We start from the raw sequence: 22,058 nt of genomic DNA, 5'->3' as shown, positions 1-22,058 counted from the left end.
TATAAAATATGATGACATGGAAATAGGAGAAGTTGAGAGTGTAAAATTCTTGGGATTACAACTTGATAATAAATTCAGTTGGGAGCGACATATTAACGAACTGCTAAAGTTTCTAAACAAGTCTGTGTTTGCAATGCGAATGATGTCAGATGTAGGAGATATAAATATAAAAAAATGGCATATTTTGCTTATTTTCACTCCATTATGTCGTATGGTATATTTTGGGGTAACTCCACAAACTGAGAAAAATTTTTAGAGTACAGAAGCGTATAATAAGAGTAATGTGTAGCGTAAATCCAAGAACATCATGTCGAAACCTATTCAAAGAATTGGGCATACTAACCACAGCTTCTCAGTATATTTATTCCTTAATGAAGTTTGTTGTAAATAATACATCTCTTTTTCCAACTAACTGATTAGCACACAGTATCAGTATAAGAACAATATACATAAATATTTAAAATCACTTACTCTTACCCATAAAGGAGTCTAGTATTCAGCAACGCATAATTTCAATAAGTTACCAGCAACCATTAAGAGTTTAGTTTCAGACAAGGCACAATTTAAACATAATTTAAAAGAATTTTTGGTGGCCAGCTCCTATTCCATTCATGAAATTCTCAACAAGTGCAGAAGACCATTTTAATGAAAATTTATTATACTTTAATTTTTGAGAATACTCGGTTGTAACAGTCAAGTAACTACCTACTGTGTGATTGATGGATGTATGGAAAGCAGGTGTAAGTCGTAAGTCTGTAAATAGTGAAAGTTTAATTTTAAATCTTGTACATAATTTGACTGTTCTTAACTGAGGATCATTGAAATTAATAATTTACCTTAATTTTTGACAATAGTTGGTTGTAATAGCCAAGTAACTAGCTACTGTGTGAATAGTGGATTTAATGAAAGCAGATGTAAGTATTAAACGAGTAAATATTAGAAGTTTAGTTTTAATTCATGTACATAATTTTACTGTTTATTGACTGAGGATCACTAAAATTAATGAAACTGAAATTTCCTTAATTATATATTTGTAATGTGTTTATCTGACATGTTCCACACCCAGAGAATCCCCTCTTTTGTGTGTCTATGGAATGAATAATTAATTAAATCAAATCAGTATCTTCGCAGTTGCATGGGTGATATTCTTTGGGCTCTGAGCACTATGGGACTTAACAGCTGTGGTCATCAGTCCCCTAGAACCTAGAACTACTTGAACCTAACTAACCTAAGGACATCACAAACATCCATGCCCGAGGCAGGATTCGAACCTGCGACCGTAACAGTCGCGCGGTCCCGGACTGAGCGCCTAGAACCGCTCGGCCACCGCGGCCGGCGGTGATATTCTGCCAAAGGTCCGACGCTATCTCTCCCACATCATTGATTGTATTACACTTGCCTGAATAACTTTTCGTAGGCTGTCTCAAACTCTGACTCTAAATACAGTATTCCCTATGTCTCCAAATAGATACCATATCTTTCTTCTATAACGTCAGCAAACAGTTCCTTCTCCTCGTAAAGGTTCTCAGTGTAATCTCTACATATCAATGTAATCTTTACCTCCTTTTTACACTCGTAATGATGACACCCTCGCTTTAAATTTGGTCGAAAGTTGTTTTGACTTTTCTTGTTTCTGAAACTGCCCCTCTGACCACCATTTCCTTTGCAGTTTCTTCACATTTTCCTGCAGACATTTTGTTTCCACTTTCCCTCTTCCTCCTAGCGAACAGCATTCAGTACGCCACTCTCTATGGAGAAAAATCTAAAGATATCATTGTAGTGTCTAGATACCCGAAGAAAATGTGATTAGCCTTTACTGTCAATCACAGCTATGCCATACAGGGTGTTTGAAAATTCTCGTTACAAATTGCGAGGCCTTGTAGAGGGGAGTGAGTAGAAAATATTTTGAACTGGAACCCACGTCCGGAAACGTACCGTTTCCCTGCTACAGCCATTCGAAGACGTGTTGGTAAGACGACCAATTTTACAAGCAATCTATTAGACGTCACCCAGAACATCACTTGTTTTACAGTTCCATTCTTCATTAATGGCCAAAGAAGACGGATTCTCTTCAACGTGATGCAGAACGGCGCTTCCACTTCGGGTGTTCGGCGTCTTCTTAGGACACCACAGTCACGCCTGCTGACGGTGAAGTTATACTTTCTCGAAGCTGTTGCGTAACTGTGGTGAGAAGGGCATGTGATGGAATGAGACGTTGTGGACCCCAACTATGGCTACCCTGTTACATGCCTACCTAGTAAACATGTTTTCAGTCGCCTATAGCACGGAGACAGTACGTTTCCGAACATGGATTTCTGTCCAAATTATTATGTACTCACTTCCCTCTTCAAGTCCTAGACGTTCGTAACGATAATGTCCAAACATCCTGTATAAAGTGCGAACCTTCAATATTATATTAATAGCTCGAGGTGCTGTAAAACGGTTTCAAGCATATGGTAATAAACAAGGGGCGAGTATTTCTGCTGCACTTTTCATAATCATAACTTTTTTGCCTATCAAACGAACAAATGTTTTCTCAAAATACAATATATACAGGGTGAGTCACCTAACGTTACCGCTGGATATATTTCGTAAACCACATCAAATACTGACGAACCGATTCCACAGACCGAACGTGAGGAGAGGGGCTAGTGTAATTGTTTAATACAAACTATACAAAAATGCACGGAAGTATGTTTTTAACACAAACCTACGTTTTTTTAAATGGAACCACGTTAGTTTTGTTAGCACATCTGAACATATAAACAAATACGTAATCAGTGCCGTTTGTTGCATTGTAAAATGTTAATTACATTCGGAGATATTGTAACCTAAAGTTGACGCTTGAGTACCACTCCTCCGCTGTTCGACCGTGTGTATCGGAGAGCACCGAATTACGTAGGGATCCAAAGGGAACGGTGATGGACCTTAGGTACAGAAGAGACTGGAACAGCACATTACGTCCACATGCTAACACCTTTTTATTGGTCTTTTTCACTGACGCACATGTACATTACCATGAGGGGTGTGGTACACGTACACACGTGGTCTCCGTTTTCAATTACGGAGTGGAATAGAGTGTGTCCCGACATGTCAGGCCAATAGATGTTCAATGTGGTGGCCATCATTTGCTGCACACAATTGCAATCTCTGGCGTAATGAATGTCGTACACGCCGCAGTACATCTGGTGTAATGTCACCGCAGGCTGCCACAATACGTTGTTTCATATCCTCTGGGGTTGTAGGCACATCACGGTACACACGGTACATGATGGCCACCACATTGAACATCTATTGGACTGACATGTCGGGACACACTCTATTCCACTCCGTAATTGAAAACGGAAACCACGTGTGTACGTGTACCTCACCCATCATGGTAATGTACATGTGCGTCAGTGAAAAAGACCAATAAAAAGGTGTTAGCATGTGGACGTAATGTGCTGTTCCAGTCTCTTCTGTACCTAAGGTCCATCACCGTTCCCTTTGGATCCCTACGTAATTCGGTGCTCTCCGATACACACGATCGAACAGCGGAGGAGTGGTACTCAAGCGTCAACTTTAGGTTACAATATCTCCGGATGTAATTAACATTTTACAATGCAACAAACAGCACTGATTACGTATTTGTTTATATGTTCAGATGTGCTAACAAAACTAACGTGGTTCCATTTAAAAAAACGTAGGTTTGTGTTAAAAAACATACTTCCGTGCATTTTTTTATGGTTTGTATTAACCAATTACACTAGCCCCTCTCCTCACGTTCGGTCTGTGGAATCGATTCGTCAGTATTTGATGTGGTTTACGAAATATATCCAGCGGCAATGTTAGGTGACTCACCCTGTATATATACGAGGGTGAGTCAAATGAAAACCTTAAATTTGTAATAACAAATCGAAATTTCTCGCCGTTATCCTGTAAGTTGGATAAAGGTGGCCGCCCCAATTGCGACCAGGGAAGAACAGCGTTCTGTTATTCGGTTTTTGCGTAATGAAGGTGTGAAACCTGTTGAAATTCATCGACGAATGAAGGTTCAGTACGGTGATGCATGTTTGTCACAGTAGCAAGTCTACGAATGGAGTAGGAAGTTCGCGAACGGTGTGACTTCAGTGGAAGATGCTCCTCGTCCAGGCCAAGCACAACGAGTTGTGACTCCACAGAACATTGCAGCAGTTGAAGCCATAGTGAAGGAAAGGGATACCATTATACACTGTGTATTCGAACTGCTGACTATAGAACCCCACTTTTTTGGGCTTGCTCCAACCTGACGTGGGACATAGCTGGCTTTTGAAAAGATCATGTGTGTCGGCAAGCCTCCGTTACATTTTCAGCAGGACCAGCACCTCAGAATTATTAATTATCGGGATCAGTGTCGCAGCCTATGTTTTCTCTGGTCCCAGTCTCCATTGTATAGAGCACGTAGACCTACCGCTGGCCCACCACTCACAGTAAGATCGACGAACGGTGAAGCGCCCTTTATTGCCTGCAGAGCAGATAGTATCCGCAGAACACAGTCGTTCGCAGCAGCTTCCAATCACTTGACAGCAGCTGCTTACGTGCAGCAATTTACTTATCCCGTCCCCAAGAAGAGCGTCGACAGTAGGGCAACATTATGACGGGTGGAATATTTTTGTGAACAAAGAACTTAAAATTAACCTCACCGATTGAAGGGGCTGTGCAGGATCAAGGATTGCAAGAACTGGAGCTGCAGAGTGATTCTCAGCAACTAACTTTGTCTATTGAAAGTTATGCTCACTAATAGACTCGCATAGCAGACATTAAAACAGTGGCAATTTGCGACAAAGTACACAGCTGTTGAAGCGGAACCTAACTGTAACATGATATGGCAGTTATAACACACACAAAAAACAGTATTACGTGACAGCAGTCGTCTTTGTGCATATGCTTTCAACAATGCCCTTAACAAACAGGTCAGTAAGCGGAGTACAGTGTAACTGCTGCACTAATCACTTAAACATCTACACTGTAACTGCAAGAAAATGATTTTCTCAACAAGAAATTGTAGCTATAAATGTTTAGAATACGCAGCCGTAGCTCACAGTCGTTGATACTACGAAATACGTTACAAGCAACATGCGTGGGCATCCGAAAATTCTGAAAGAAGCGTTTTAAATTACCTAGATACCGTACATATGTATAAATCAGGAGAACGACGGTCTGGGTGAGGATTTAAAAAGACAAATTTTATTGAAGCACAAGTGTAGTTTACGACTGATGATATGTACTGAAGCGCCAAAGAAACTGGTATAGCCACACGTATTCAAACACAGAGATATGAAAACAGGCAAGAATGAGGAACTGCGGTTGGCAACGCCTATATGAGACAACGAGTGTCTGGCGCAGTCGTTAGATCGGTTACTGCTGCTACAATGGAAGGTTACCAAAATTTAAATGGGTGGTGTTATAGTCGGGGCACGAGTGGGATATTCCCGTACGACCATTTCACGAGTGTACCGTGAATATCAGGAATCCGGTAAAACATCAAGTCTCTGACATTTCTGCGGCTGGAAAAAAATCCTACAAGAACGGGACTAGCGACGACCGAAGGGAATCGTTCATCGTGACAGAGGTGCAACTGTTCCGCAAATTGCTGGAGATTTCAATGTGGGTCATCAACAAGTGTCAGCGTACGAACTACTCGACGAAACATCATCGATATGGGCTTTCGGAGCCGAATGCACACTCGTGTACCCTTGATGACTGCATGACTCAAAGGTTACCCATCGCCTTAGCCCTTCAACACCGACATTGGACTGTTGATGATTAGAAACATGTTGCCTGGTCGGGCGAGTCTCCTTTCAAATTGTATCGAGGGGATGGACGTGTACCGGTACGGAGACAACCTTATGAATCCATGGACCCTGTATGTCACCAGGACACTGTTCAAGCTGGTGGAGACTCTGTAATGGTGTGGAGCGTGTGCAGTTGGAGTGATGTGGGACCCCTGATACTTCTAGATACGACATGTACGTAAACATCCTGTCTGATCACCTCCATCCATTCATGTCCATTGTGCATTCCGACGGACTTGGGCAATTCCAGCAGGACAGTGAGACACACCAGACGTCCAGCATTTCTACAGAGTGGCTCCAGGAACACTCTTTTGAGATTATATACTTTGGCCACCAAACTCCCCAGACATGAACATTATTCAGCATATCTGGGAATGCCTTGGAACGTGCTCTTCAGAAGAGATCTCCAGCCCCTCGTACACTTACGGATTTATGGAAAACCCTGCAGGAATCATGGTGTCAATTCCCTCCATCGCTACTTCAGACATTAGTCGAGTCCATGCCACGTCGTGCTGCGGCACTTCTGCGTTCACGCGGGGCCCCTACTCGATATAAGGCAGGTGTACCAGTTTCTTTGGCTCTTCAGTGTAGAAATCAGAGGAACGCTAGTCTGAATAAGGATCCAAAAAGCCAGATTTTGTAGAAGCACAAGTGTACTTTACGACCGATGATATAGTGTGAACTATGTTTTTCATGGCTCTCAATATTCGGAACTATACAATACTTCACGATGCACACAGAGTTTTGAAGCGACCAGTAAAACATAGTGCCGAAATAACACACAAGTTCATTTAGGCTGAACGTAAAATGTAAGAACCTAAATGTTCGGAGAGAATTTGTCTGACATGTGATCTCACACGAATGTAAAAGGAAAACGCAGACGTCGACCAATATGTATACATAAACGTAAGGTTTGCACGTGACAGTTTCTACAATGGCATGCCAAAGATGAACACTGCACCGTCAGTTTATCCCACAAAACAGGTGAAAATCGTGAAGTGCCGACAAAGCACGTCTTCCCCTTGGGGCGGCTAACAAGGCTTGGTCTTTGGAGATTGTTTCAGACTTCTTCTTGGCGAGACAGATACGAGGGTGAGTCAAATGAAAACCTTAAATATTTTTTAAAATATTATTTATTGTGCATAAGTGGTACAAAGCTGTATCACTTTTCAACATAATCTCCCCCACACTCAATGCAAGTCCTCCAGCGCTTACAAAGTGCATAAATTCCTTTAGAAAAAAATTCGTTTGGTAGTCCGCGCAACAACTCATGCACCACGTGGCGTACCTCTTCATCAGAACGGAATTTCTTTACTCCCATTGCGTCTTTAAGTGGTCTAGACATATGGAAATCACTTGGGGCAAGGTCTGGTGAGTATGGTGGATGAGGAAGACACTCAAAATGCAGGTCTGTGATTGTTGCAACTGTTGTACGGGCCTTGCATTGTCATGTTGCAAAAGGACACCTGATGACAGCAATCCACGTCGCTTTGATTTGACTGCAGGCCGCAGATGATTCTTTAGGAGATCTGTGTATGATGCACTGGTGACAGTGGTCCCTCTAGGCATGTAATACTCCAAAATGACGCCTTCTTCGTTCCAAAACAGTCAACATAACCTTCCCTGCTGATGGTTCTGTTCGAAACTTCTTTGGTTTTGGTGATGAGGAATGGCGCCATTCCTTGCACGCTCTCTTCGTTTCCGGTTAGTGGAAGTGAACCCAGGTTTCGTCCCCAGTAACGATTCTTCTCGTTCAAAGCGCCGAAGACGTTCTTCACAAGCATCAACACGTCGTTCTCTCATTTCAGGAGTCAGCTGCCATGGCATCCATCTTGCAGACACTTTGTGAAACTGGAGCACATCATACACAATGTGGTGTGCTGACCCATGACTAATCTGTAAACATGCTGCAATGTCATTCAGTGTCACTCGGCGGTTTTCCTTCAGTATGGCTTCAACTGCTACAATGTTCTGTGGAGTCACAACTCGTTGTGCCTGACCTGGACGAGGACCATCTTCCACTGAAGTCACACCATTTGCGAACTTCCTACTCCATTCGTAGACTTGCTGCTGTGACAAACATGCATCACCGTACTGAATCTTCAATCGTCGATGAATTTCAACAGGTTTCACACCTCCACTATGCAAAAACCGAGTAACAGAAAGCTGTTCTTCCCTGGTGCAAGTCGCAAATGGGGCGGCCACCTTTATACTGATACTGCGACAGTATGTGTACATCTGCACTATGCTGCCACCTACAAGCCATTCTGCACGCTGTTTGTAGCAGGCTTACCAACTTACAGGATAACGGCGCGAAATTTCAATTTGTTATTACAAATTTAAGTTTTTCATTTGACTCACCCTCGTAAATGCGCAGAGGCAGTGCTACAGTTCTTTTACCAGCTGACACTGGTCTCGCGCCTGTTAAAGCGAGTTCCTTCCACCTGTCTCCAGGACGCGCGGTGGCTGCCTGCTGAGGGTCTGGGACTACTTCAGGGAGTTTTGCGGAAGCACCAGCCTGCACGGCCTCAAGTACGTGGGGGAGCCGGGGAAACCGCTCGCTCAGAGGTACCGTGTCTCCTGGAAACTACTCTTAACCTTCTTCCTGTGTTTACAACTGTGACATTTATCAATTGCTAAGATTCTGCCCACAGGTGCACGCAGATATTCATCCAAGAAAGGGCAAGATACTGAAATTGATATTTTTGATTTAACTAATTCGGGAAGTTTGAGAACATGTCATGCTGCAAGAACTTTATGTGATGGGCGGTACACAAAACGGTCTCAAACCTTTATTTCTTATCCATTCAACATACAGTACTGGCCATTGAAATTGCTACACCACGAAGATGACCTGCTACTGACGCGAAATTTAACCGACAGGAAGAAGATGCTGTGATATGCACATGATTAGCTTTTCAGAGAATTCACACAAGGTTGGCGCCCGTGGTGACACCTACAACGTGCTGACATGAGGGAAGTTTCCAACCGAATTCTCATACACAAACAGCAGTTGACCGGCGTTGCCTGGTGAAACGGTGTTGTGATGCCTCGTGTAAGGAGGAGAAATGCATACCATCACGTTTTCGTCTTTGATAAAAGTCGGATTGTAGCCTATCGCGATTGCGGTTTATCGTATCGCGACACTGCTGCTCGCGTTGGTCGAGATCCAATAACTGTTAGCAGAATATGGAATCGGTGGGTTCAGGAGGGTGATACGGAACGCCGTGCTGGATCCCAACGGCCTCGTATCACTAGCAGTTGAGATGACAGGCATCTTATCCGCATGGCTGTAACGGATCATGCAGTCACGTTTCGATCCCTGTGTCAACAGATGGGGACATTTGCAAGACAACAACCATCTGCACGAACAGTTCGACGACGGTTACAGCAGCATGGACTACCAGCTCGGAGACCATGGCTGCGGTTACCCTTGACGCTGCACCACAGACAGGAGCGCCTGCGATGGTGTACCCAACGACGAACCTGGATGCGCGAATGGCAAAACGTCATTTTTTCGGATGAACCCAGGTTCTGTTTACAGCATCATGATGGTCGCCTCCGTGTTTGGCGACATCGCGGTGAACGCACATTGGAAGCGTGTATTCGTCATCGCCATACTGGTGTATCACCCGGCGTGATGGTATGGGATGCCATTGGTTACACGTCTCGGTGACTTCTTGTTCGTATTGACGGCACTTTGAACAGTGGACGTTACATTTCAGATGTGTTACGACCCGTGGCTCTACCCGTCATTCGATCCCTGCAAAACCCTACGTTTCAGCAGGATAATGCACCACCGCATGTTGTAGGTCCTGTACGGGCCTTTCTGGATACAGAAAATGTTCGACTGCTCCCCTGGCCAGCTCATTCTCCAGATCTCTCACCAATTGAAAACGTCTGGTCAATAGTGGCCGAGCAACTGGCTCGTTACAATACTCCAGTCACCACTCTTGATGAACTGTGGTACCGTGTTGAAGCTGCATGAGCAGCTGTACCTGTACACGCCATCCAAGCTCTGTATGACTCAAAAGGCCGTTATTACGGCCAGAGGCGGTTGTTCTGGGTACTGATTTCTCAGGATCTATGCACCCAAATTGCGTGAAAATGTAATCAAAAATATGGTTCAAATGGCTCTGAGCACTATGGGACTTAACATCTATGGTCATCAGTCCCCTAGAACTTAGAACTACTTAAACCTAACTAACCTAAGGACAGCACACAACACCCAGCCATCACGAGGCAGAGAAAATCCCTGACCCCGCCGGGAATCGAACCCGGAAACCCGGGAAAATGTAATCACATGTCGGTTCTAGTATAATATATTTGTCCAATGATTACGCGTAACGCACTTCTTTTTATATTGATAATATCAATACGAGTGCAACCTTTTTGATTTAACAGCCAGAAATCATGTCATCATTTGATTAAATCCAGGACAGCCAATGAGTTACACGGCGACAATTATTGAACATATGAAAAAAAAACATAAATTAGTTACAAACTACGGCGTGCATATACTTTATTCAACTTGTAAACGTCACTACAGATATTCGGATTTAGGTAATGACATATTCGATATGTCTGCCATCATTGGCGATGATATGGCGTAGATGAATAGCGAAATTCTATATGATCCGCTGAAGTGTCGGAACATCGCTGCTGTCGATGGCCTCCTGAATGGCAGTTTTCAGTGGTTTCGGTGATGTTGTTGTCCACCTTGTCTTTAATATAGCTCCACAAAAAGGAAGTCGCATGTGTTCAGATCCGGAGAATACGGCGGCCAATCGAGGCTCATGACAGTGGCCTCTGGGTGTCGCGGATTCTATAAACTGCGGCATCTAGTTCACTTAAGGTACGTGTTGTTGAGAGGCATATGTTACTGTTTGATATGTCATTGGCCATTTGTTTGTCTGACTACCACGTTAGCAGTATATTTATCTGTAAGGTTATGTTACTGTGTTGTATTGTGAACAGATATAAGGAAAGAGTTTAGGGTGTGTGTCAAGGAATGTTAGGTTATCCTTAGCACTTCTGCTTTATTATTGTAGTGTCAGCAGACTTGCCAACACTACGCACACTAATTGAAAGAGGCGGCCAAGATGCACGCGCTAACTCACGAAGGATGGAGTGAGGTCTGAAACAGGAGACTTAATGAATGCTATAAAGAAAAGTACGTAGCTTCTGGACTACGTAACTTTTAATCCATCCTTTGTATACATCGTTCTTGATGAGACATCTGGAGATTGTGGCGATACAAGTGAGACTCTTTAGATACCAGCTATATAAGGCTAATGGCGCCTTGCTAGGTCGTAGACATGGACTTATCTGAAGGCTATTCTAACTGTCTCTCGGCAAATGAGAGCAAAGGCTTCGTCCGTATAGTCGCTAGCGACGTCGTCGTACAACTGGGGCGAGTTCTAGTACGTCTCTCGAGACCTGCCGTGTGTTGGCGCTCGGTCTGCGATCACACAGTGGCGACACGCGGGTCCGACATGTACTAATGGACCGCGGCCGATTTAAGCTACCACCTAGCAAGTGTGGTGTCTGGCTGTGACACCACAATTATATTGCTTGATACAAGAATGCCTAATTAGGCTGGCGACCAATATCAATATGTAATATTACAATTTGCTTTTGTGCTGGAAGAACGTCTGTTCCTCACCCATTTTTTACTGTTGGTTATACTGTCCTGGAGTGTTTTGGAAATGAATCTCAACCTGATTCTTCTTTTCCCATTAGGTTATCTCAAGGACACAACTTTCTCAAACATTCCTAGCAGAGGTTTAACGTTAGCGTCGATTACCGTTTAAGGTGGTCGGTGTTACCTTTACAACCTGTGCGTAGACATGTAATGCTACATACCTTCATAAACCCGCCAACAAACAGTCGGATCCCTGATATGCAGTATCAGTGAGGTATTCCGTTCCAAAGACGGACAAACAAGCTATTAAACAGGTGGTAATAACGTTTTGGCTGATCAGTGTACAAGAGAAAAGCGTTAGGGCTTTATCTAGACTGAAAACGTACACCTATTCAAACACTGAAGCTCCCAGCGACAGTGAAGAGCTCCGCTAACCAACTGGGGCTTATCCTGAAAGTTTCTTTCAAACTCTTGTTCGTAAGTGTCAAGCTGGTATTTCAGAAATGTGTAAGAATTATATATGTACAACTCAGTGCAGGGCAACAGAATAATGTGAAATATATGCGGAGCTCAGACTACGCGATGTAAAATCCAGACTAGCCGGTACATCGAATAATTCGTTGTGGGAAAGCAAATTGTTTTCAACCAAATTTACATACGCCATCTGAATACAAAACAAAATGACTCCGTTTAAAATGTCGGCCCTGAATACTGATAATCTGTACCTTAAGTCTTGCATACAATAACTGTACAAGAACTGTCATTACAGTTACATAGCGAATAAACATAAAAATTAACGCATCTGACTTTCTGATAAAATTGCTTTAAATTCACAAGACAGCACTTTACCAAATTATTTTATTGATGTTTAACCTCTGAACTGATACTAGCATTATTTTCAAAAATACACACTGCCCTTCACTGGGCATTACAATGGACATCAATATTGTTGTTGTTGTTGTGGTCTTCAGTCCTGACACTGGTTAGATGCAGCTCTCCATGCTACTCTATCCTGTGCAAGCTTCTTCATCTCCCTGTACCTACTGCAATCTACATCCTTCTGAATCTGCTTAGTGTATTCATCTCTTGGTCTCCCTATACGATTTTTACCCTCCACGCTGCCCTCCATTACTAAATTGGTGATCCCTTGAAGCCTCAGCATGTGTCCTACCAACCGGTCCCTTCTTCTAGTCAAGTTGTGCCACAAACTCCTCTTCTCCCCAATTCTATTCAATACCTTCTCATTAGTTGAGTGATCTACCCATCTAATCTTCAGCATTCTTCTGTAGCACCACATTTTGAAAGCTTCTATTCTCTTCTTGTCCACACTATTTATCGTCCACGTTTCACTTCCATACGTGGCTACACTCCATACAAATACTTTCAGAAACGACTTCCTGACACTTAAACCTATACTCCATGTTAACAAATTTCTCTTCTTCAGAAACGATTTCTTTGCCATTGTCAGTCTACATTTTATATCCTCTCTACTTCGACCATCATCAGTTATTTTACTCCCAAATAGCAAAACTCCTTTACTACTTTAAGTGTCTCATTTCCTAATCTAAGTCCCTCAGCATCGCCCGATTTAATTCGACTACAATCCATTATCCTCGTTTTGCTTTTGTTGATGTTCATCTCATATCGTCGTTTTAAGACACTGTCCATTCCGTTCAGCTGCTCTTCCAGGTCCTTTCCTGGAAGAATTACAAGGTCATCGGCGAATTTCAAAGTTTTATTTCTTCTCCATGGATTTTAATTCCTATTCCGAATTTTTCTTTTGTTTCCTTTACTGCATGCTCAATATGCAGATTGAATAACATCGGGGATAGGCTACAACCCTGTCTCACTCCCTTCCCAACCACTGCTTCCCTTTCATGCCTCTCGAATCTTACAACTGCCATCTGGTTTCTGTACAAATTGTAAACAGCCTTTCGCTCCTTGTATTTTACCCCTGCCACCTTCAGAATTTGAAAGAGAGTATTCCAGTCAACAATGTCAAAAACTTCCTCCAAGTCTACAAATGCTAGAAACGTAGGTTCGCCGTTCCGTAATCTATATTCTAAGATAAGTCGTAGGGTCAGTATTGTCTCACGTGTTCCAACATTTCTACCGAATCAAAACTGATCTTCCCCGAGGTCGGCATCTACCAGTTTTTCCATTCGTTTGAAAAGAATTCGTGTTAGTATTTTGCAGCCGTGGCTTATTAAACTGATAGTTCGGTAATATTCACATCTGTCAACACCTGCTTTCTTTGGGATTGGAATTATTATATTCTTCTTGAAGTCTGAGGGTATTTCGCCTGTCTCGTACATCTTGCTAACAAGATGGTAGAGTTTTGTCAGGGCTGGCTCTCCCAAGCCTATTAGTAGTTCTAATGGAATGTTGTCTCCTCCCGGGGCCTTATTTCGACTTAGGTCTTTCAGTGATCTGTCAAACTCTTCACGCAGTATCATATCTCCCATTTCATCTTCAATTACCTCCTCTTCCATTTCCATAATATTGTCCTCAAGAACATCGTCCTTGTATAGACCCTCTATATACTCCTTCCACCTTTGTGCTTTCCCTTCTTTGCTTAGAACTGGGTTTCCATCTGAGCTCTTGATATTCATGTAAGTGGTTCTCTTTCCTCCAAAGGCCTCTTTAATTTTCCTGTAGGCAGCATCTATCTTACCCCTAGTGATATACGCCTCTACATCCTTACATTTGTTCTCTAGCCATCCCTGCTTAGCCATTTTGCACTTCCTGTCGATCTCTTTTTTGAGACATTTGTATTCCTTTTTGCCTGCTTCATTTACTGCATTTTTGTATTGTCTCCTTTCATCAATTAAATTCAATACTTCTTCTGTTACCCAAGAATTTCTATTAGCCCTTGTCTTTTTACCTACTTGATGCTCTGCTGCTTTCACTATTTCATCTCTCAAAGCTACTCATTCTTCTTCTACTGTATTTCTTTCCCCCATTCTTGTCAGTCGTTCCCTAATGCTCTCCATGGAAGTCTCTACAACCTCTGGTTGTAGAACATTATGGCAATTAAATTTATTGGCCTACCTGTGCGCACGGAGCTCTCGTTTGCTCTGCAACTTGCTGCTGTTAGGAATAATAATATGGCTATCAAAACTCAGATTTCAGTTTCAGTACTTGCGACGTGGCGTGCAAGGCGGTATCTCACCAGTTTTCATAATTGTGTCTCACAAGGGAAACTCCCCATAGCACCTCTCTCAGATTAAGTGGTAAGATGGCCCAATGGAGAGCCCGCGAACACAGGTCAAGCTCGAAAACAGAAAGAAGTTGTACTGAACTACAAAAAAAGCGTAATAGAAACAGTGAACGCTCCTTGCTTTAAATGTGCAAAAACAGACGCCGCGTTTGGGTTACATGGTTACGGTGTTGGACTGCAAAGGAAATATCTGTGCTCCAACCTCCCTCGTGCCCAATATTTTTTTTTCTCAAAAAGTTGTGAACTGACCGTCCGTTCATTGACGTGTCTGTTCTCTGTATTACAATTTGTGTCTTTGTCGTGGTGCAACGTCCGTTTGGAACAGCGACTTGTAACGAAGGGATCTCAAAATGTACGGACCTCCTATTTGTTCTACTCATATACCACATGTTATGGCTCTTGCGTTCCGTTTTGGATGTTTTGACTCTTGAATTCCTTTATTGTAACACAGTTCATAAAAGAAGGTTGCATACCTGGAAGAATCCTGGAGATACTAAAAGGTATCAAATAGATTATATAATGGTAAGACAGAGATTTAGGAACCAGGTTTTAAATTGTAAGACATTTCCAGGTGCAGATGTGGATTCTGACCACAATCTATTGGTTATGAACTGCAGATTGAAACTGAAGAAACTGCAAAAAGGTGGGAATTTAAGGAGATGGGACCTGGATAAACTGAAAGAATCAGAGATTGTAGAGAGTTTCAGGGAGAGCATAAAGAAACAATTGACAGGAATGGGGGAAAGACATACAGTAGAAGAAGAATGGGTAGCTCTGAGGGATGAAGTAGTGAAGGCAGCAGAGGATCAAGTAGGTAAAAAGACGAGGGCTAATAGAAATCCTTGGGTAACAGAAGAAATATTGAATTTAATTGATGAAAGGAGAAAATATAAAAATGCAGTAAATGAAGCAGGCAAAAAGGAATACAAACGTCTCAAAAATGAGATCGACAGGAAGTGCAAAATGGCTAAGCAGGGATGGCTAGAGGACAAATGTAAGGATGTAGAGGCTTGTCTCACTAGGGGTAAGATAGATACTGCCTACAGGAAAATTAAAGAGACCTTTGGAGAGAAGAGAACCACTTGTATGAATATCAAGAGCTCAGATGGAAACCCAGTTCTAAGGAAAGAAGGGAAGGCAGAAAGGTGGAAGGAGTATATAGACGGTTTATACAAGGACGATGTACTTGAGGACAATATTATGGAAATGGAACAGGATGTAGATGAAGATGAAATGGGAGATGAGATACTGCGTGAAGAGTTTGACAGAGCACTGAAAGACCTGAGTCGAAATAAGGCCCCGGGAGTAGACAACATTCCACTAGAACCACTGATGGCCTTGGGAGAGCCAGTCATGACAAAACTCTACCATCTGGTGAGCAAGATGTATGAGACAGGCGAAATACCCACAGACTTCAAGAAGAATATAATAATTCCATTCCCAAAGAAAGCAGGTGTTGACAGATGTGAAAATTATCGAACTATCAGTTTCATAAGTCACAGCTGCAAAATACTAACGCGAATTCTTTACAGACGAATGGAAAAACTGGTAGAAGCGGACCTCGGGGAAGATCAGTTTGGATTCCGTAGAAATGTTGGAACACGTGAGGCAATACTAACCTTACGACTTATCTTAGAAGAAAGATTAAGAAAAGGCAAACCTACGTTTCTAGCATTTGTAGACTTAGAGAAAGCTTTTGACAATGTTAACTGGAATACTCTCTTTCAAATTCTGAATGTGGCAGGGGTAAAATACAAGGAGCGAAAGGCTATTTACAATTTGTACAGAAACCAGATGGCAGTTATAAGAGTCGAGGGGCATGAAAGGGAAGCAGTGGTTGGGAAAGGAGTCACTCCTTGTAGCCTCTTCCAGATGTTATTCAATCTGTATATTGAGCAAGCAGTAAGGGAAACAAAAGAAAAATTCGAAAGAGGTATTAAAATTCATGGAGAAGAAGTAAAAACTTTGAGGTTCGCCGATGACATTGTAATTCTGTCAGAGACAGCAAAGGACTTGGAAGAGCAGTTGAACGGAATGGACAGTGTCTTGAAAGAAGGATATAAGATGAACATCAACAAAAGCAAAACGAGGATAATGCAATGTAGTCAAATTAAATCGGGTGATGCTGAGGGGATTAGATTAGGAAATGAGACACTTAAAGTATTAAAGGAGTTTTGCTATTTAGGGAGTAAAATAACTGATGATGGTCGAAGTAGAGAGGATATAAAATGTAGACTGGCAATGGCATGGAAATCGTTTCTGAAGAAGAGAAATTTGTTAACATCGAGTATAGATTTAAGTGTCAGGAAGTCTTTTCTGAAAGTTTTTGTGTGGAGTGTAGCCATGTATGGAAGTGATACATGGACGATAAATAGTTTGGACAAGAAGAGAATAGAAGCTTTCGAAATGTGGTGCTACAGAAGAATGCTGAAGATAAGGTGGGTAGATCACGTAACTAATGAGGAGGTATTGAATAGGATTGGGGAGAGGAGAAGTTTGTGGCACAACTTGACTAGACGAAGGGATCGGTTGGTTGGACATGTTTTGAGGCATCAAGGGATCACAAATTTAGCATTGGAGGGCAGCGTGGAGGGTAAAAATCGTAGAGGGAGACCAAGAGATGAATACACTAAGCAGATTCAGAATGATGTAGGTTGCAGTAGGTACTGGGAGATGAAGAAGCTTGCACAGGATAGAGTAGCATGGAGAGCTGCATCAAACCAGTCTCAGGACTGAAGACCACAACAACAACAACAACAACAACAACAACACAGTTCATACCTGTTTATTTGTTGTTTTCATTTCTGTGAGAGGTCTACAGGGCATCTCGCCTGCTCTCATTAGTCATCACATTTACTTGCGAGGATAATACACACATGTCGGTTCCGAGAGTTTCAGAGGCTGTACAGAAAACTTGAATAGAGATCAACATAGACATCATTTCCGCGCTTTTAATTGATCTTGAAAACCACACATTGCATGTTGTACCACCATACAGCGAGACCTTCAGAGGTAGTGGTCCAGATTGCTGTACACAGCGGTACCACTAATACCCAGTAGCACGTCCTCTTGCATTGATGCATGCCTGTATTCGTCGTGGCATACTATCCACAAGTTCATCAAGGCGCTGTTGGTCCAGAATGTCCCACTCCTCAACGGCCGTTAGGCGTAGATCCGTCAGAGTGGTTGGTGGGTCACGTCGTCCATAAACAGCCCTATTCAGTCTATCCCAGGCATATTCGATAGGGTTCATATCTAGAGAACATGCTGGCCACTCTAGTCGAGCGACGTCGTTATCCTGAGGAAGTCATTCACAAAATGTGCACGATGCCGGCGCGAATTGTTGTCCATGAAGACGAATGGCCCGCCAATATGCTGCCGATATGATTGCACTATCGGTCGGAGGATGGCATTCACGTATCGTACAGCCGTTATGGCGCCTTCCATGACCACAAGCGGTGTACGTCGGCCCCACACAATGCCAACCCAAAACAGCAGGGAACCTCCACCTTGCTGCACTCGGTGGACAGTGTGTCTAAGGCGTTCAGCCTGACTGGGTTGCCTCCAAACACATCTCCGACGATTGTCTGGTTGGAGGCATATGCGAAACTCATCGGAAAAGAGAACGTGATGCCAATTCTGAGCGGTCCATTCGGTATGTTGTTGGGCCCATATGTACTGTGCTGCAAGGTATCGTGGTTGCAAAGGTGGACCTCGCCATGGACGTTGGGAGTGAAGTTGCGCATCATGCAGCCTATTGCGCACAGTTTGAGTCGTAACAAGACGTCCTGTGGCTGCCCGAAAAGCATTATTCAACATGGTGGCGTTGCTGTCAGGGTTCTTCCAAGGCATACTTCGTAGGTAGCGGTCATCCGCTACAGTAGTAGCCCTTGGGCTGCCTGAGCGAGGCATATCATCGACAGTTCCTGTCTCTCTGTATCCCCTTCATGTGCGAACAACATCGCTTTGGTTCACTCCGACACGCGTTGTTGAGAGCCCTTGTTGCCACATAGTAACAATGCGGACGCGATCGAACCGCGATATTGACCGTCCAGGCATGGTTGAACTACAGACAACACGATCCGTGTACCTCCTTCCTGGTGGAATGACTGGAAGTGATCGGCTGTCGGATCCCTCCGTCTAATAGGCGCTGCTCATGCCTGGTTGTTTACATCTTTGGGCGGGTTTAGTGACATCTCTGAACAGTCAAAGGGACTGTGTCTGTGATACAATACCCACAGTCAACGTCTATCTTCAGGAGTTCTGGAAACCGGGGTGATGCAAAACTTGTTTTGATGTGTGTATATTCTTACCGCATGATTCTTGTTCTACAACCAACATATAGCATGACCATTGCCAAGGTTACAGAAGGAGAACAGACACGTTAATGACCTGACGGACAGCTCATAATTTGAAAAAAAAAAAAAAAAGAGTTGGGCATCATGGGGAGTTGAACACGGATCTCCCCCTGGGCAGCCTAACATCGGGACCACACAAGCACGACACAGCGGTTCTTGTAACTCCTTCGATGTTGCACATCTTGAGCTTGGACCGTTCACTGTTTCTATTTTGCTTCTTCTCTCACAGTTCAGTACACAATCTTCCTGTTTTCGTGCTTGATCTGTGTTCGGTTTTCGACGGGCTACCCACTGGACTCTGAAGGGAGAGGAGCAGAGGGTGCGATGGGAACTTTCCCTTGTGAGTACAAACTCGTGATGACCAAACAGAGTCATCAAAGTAACTTGAAATGGGCTTCATTAACCAATAACAACTTTTTCATAAAGTTTTCATACCAAGACAAGTTAGCAATTCTTAATAACTCTCCTGTGTACAACTGCCTCCCCTGACACTTGTTTCTACTATAATACAAGAATATAGGCTTCATTAAAAAATTTCTACAGCGAAGTTCAACCATACGCAGTGTTCTAACAATGACAAGCTACACAGTTACAAATATTAAGAAAATGGATGTCTTAAAAGTTGGCTGTTATTAGTCTTCCATTTCTATAATCTCATTTGCTCAATATGTTTCCTCAAAACATATTATTACAAAATCCTTTTTAAATACTGCTGCCCCCACTACACAGAAGGACAGCTTCCGTCTTTTTTTAAACCAAGTACATCGCCAGACTGTTCGACACACTCTGCTACTGCTACTCTCTGACTTAAATCTGACAAAGCAAAGTTAACCTCTCTGATCAACATCTCTGGTCTCAGACACAGTCTTACAAAGAGTGATTATATCGATATTACAGAGATTGAGTACATTTATCAAATTCACAACTTCATTGACGTTTATGCCCAAAACTTCCTGAAAATCGTCGTGGCAAATAGGACAGCCCCTTTCAATCCCTCCAATGGAAATGACCAGAGAGCACGCCTAATGTGTTGTGCCAGCCTACACGAAAGGTTCGACTAAGGCAAGCAGAAAGTTCTTTGTTACCCACCAAGCTTCTACTGAAGTTGGGCATACTGTCACAGTATCAGACTACTGTATTCCCACGGATATGCACATAGAATTCGTAACGGCACACACAGAGTCATTCGTTTTACGTATTACTCCAGGTGGGAAAGGCAAGAACAGGTACAGTGGAATATGGCACTGAGACATTGTAAATATTTCAATTAATTTTTTTGGTTCATTCGTTCCTGTATCGAGACAATACAATGAATTACAGTAATGAATATTAAATATATATCAATTAAGTTTACGGATTGGTAAAATATGTTTCATACAGAATCACGGCGTTCGAGCATGGCACTTTCGTTAAAGGGACGTTCATGTATTTTTAGCCGTGTTTCTTCTCTCTGTGGTGAATCGGACTTCGAAGAGGACGGTGGATCGAGCTGGACAACTTTTTGCTTAAAAGTACGGAACCTTTTGCCATGCCAAGCCACCCAATAATTTTACAATGACTAATGACACAAAATAAAACATGCATAGGTTAGTAATAACAATATATTCTGAAATAAAAACACAATTTAAATTATTATACTTACTTTATTCAATTACGAGTGCCGTGGGCTGCAACTCGTGAATAAAATAATGAAATAATGGAGTATTAATGGCGGTATGCCACATAGTCCGATCTGGACAAGACACAGAAAACAAAAGGTGCCTCTTCGTCTAATCTGAAGATGATAAAAAATCTTGAAATGTTTTCAGCGGCTGCATGAAATATTTATACAGGCGTGGACTATACCTATGGCTCAAATTTTTCTTTATTTTATTACTTATAATTACGTTTTCTGCTAATAAAAGCTCAGCATGGAAATGTGCCTTTAAAATATGAGTGTGGAACTCAGAGAAGTGGCAAAACTTAATGCGCTTTGCACAAGTACATCCGAGCCGGACAAACAGCAGATAAGTTTATTTTAAAATATGAAAAATATGTAAACTGTGGTTGATATGAACGCACCTAGTTGCTCACTCTTTTTATACCCGAGGAAATATATTAACAGAAACGTAATTTAAAGTGCCGGATATACTGGTACGAGTTGAGGTTACTTTAAATAAAATGTCATGAAGAGCCTCACAAAGAGACCCTTCACAGCTACTAAACTATTAGCCCTAGCAAAAAATTAACAGGACTTTTTTTCTAGGAAATTTAATATAGTTTAATTCTGTACTGGGAAACACTTCGCTAGAAGTAGAGGCTTTCGGATTATTCAAGAAAAAAGGTTACCTTTAAACGCCCCACACCCCCACGTTCACACCCTATCGGTCAGGATGTTTAGTACGTTGTCTGCGGCCGTCCGTCTTACCACTATACAAAAATTTGGGACTATATGGGTTTTTCCCGTATCCGACCAGTTTTGGTCTTTGTTAACTGTGCTGATCGACCAGCGACGTCAATCAAGGCGTGCGTCACCGAAAATGGTTTTACAGAATCTCGTGTGGTCAAACGAAGCTCACTCTTGCCCCTACCTTTTCGTCCAATGGATGCAATATAGAGGTTGTCTTGTGAGTTTCGATTCACAGGATTCACAGGATTTGGTGATGTCGCCGCTTGGCTTGCGTATTCGTGTTCCATTTACGATGCTCTAAACTACGAGGTGTGGCTAGAAAAAAACCGGACTAGTACTGGTGAAACAATAAAACGAATGCAATAAGGCTGAAAGTCGCGTGGCCTGTCACGTGACTCTCGCTCCGCCTACTGCTCGAGTTTCATCTGCCTCCTGCACTCAGTCTGCCCGTGGCGTCTGTTTTAAGTAGTTGACGTTTTGTCTGTGCGTCGGAAAATGTTGAGTGTACAGAAAGAACAGCGTGTTAACATCAAATTTTGTTTCAAACTAGGAAAATCTGCAAGTGAAACGTTTGTAATGTTACAACAAGTGTACGGCGATGATTGTTTATCGCGAACACAAGTGTTTGAGTGGT

The 22,058-nt window shown here is 42.7% G+C and overlaps 1 protein-coding gene across 1 annotated transcript in view; it reads left to right on the top strand.

Moving 5' to 3' along the window:
• The window catches only part of LOC126263228 (pickpocket protein 28-like), a 200,097-nt gene that overhangs the window by 2,409 nt on the left and 175,630 nt on the right, over positions 1–22,058 (top strand). The window contains exon 2 of the mRNA XM_049960311.1: positions 8,268–8,381. Coding sequence (XP_049816268.1) covers positions 8,268–8,381 — 114 coding nt within the window. The remainder of the gene's footprint in view (positions 1–8,267; positions 8,382–22,058) is intronic.

This window comes from Schistocerca nitens, chromosome 6 (assembly GCF_023898315.1).
Source record: "Schistocerca nitens isolate TAMUIC-IGC-003100 chromosome 6, iqSchNite1.1, whole genome shotgun sequence".
In the NCBI taxonomy this organism is placed as follows: Eukaryota; Metazoa; Arthropoda; class Insecta; order Orthoptera; family Acrididae; genus Schistocerca; species Schistocerca nitens.
This window is presented reverse-complemented; position numbering and strand designations above follow the sequence as displayed.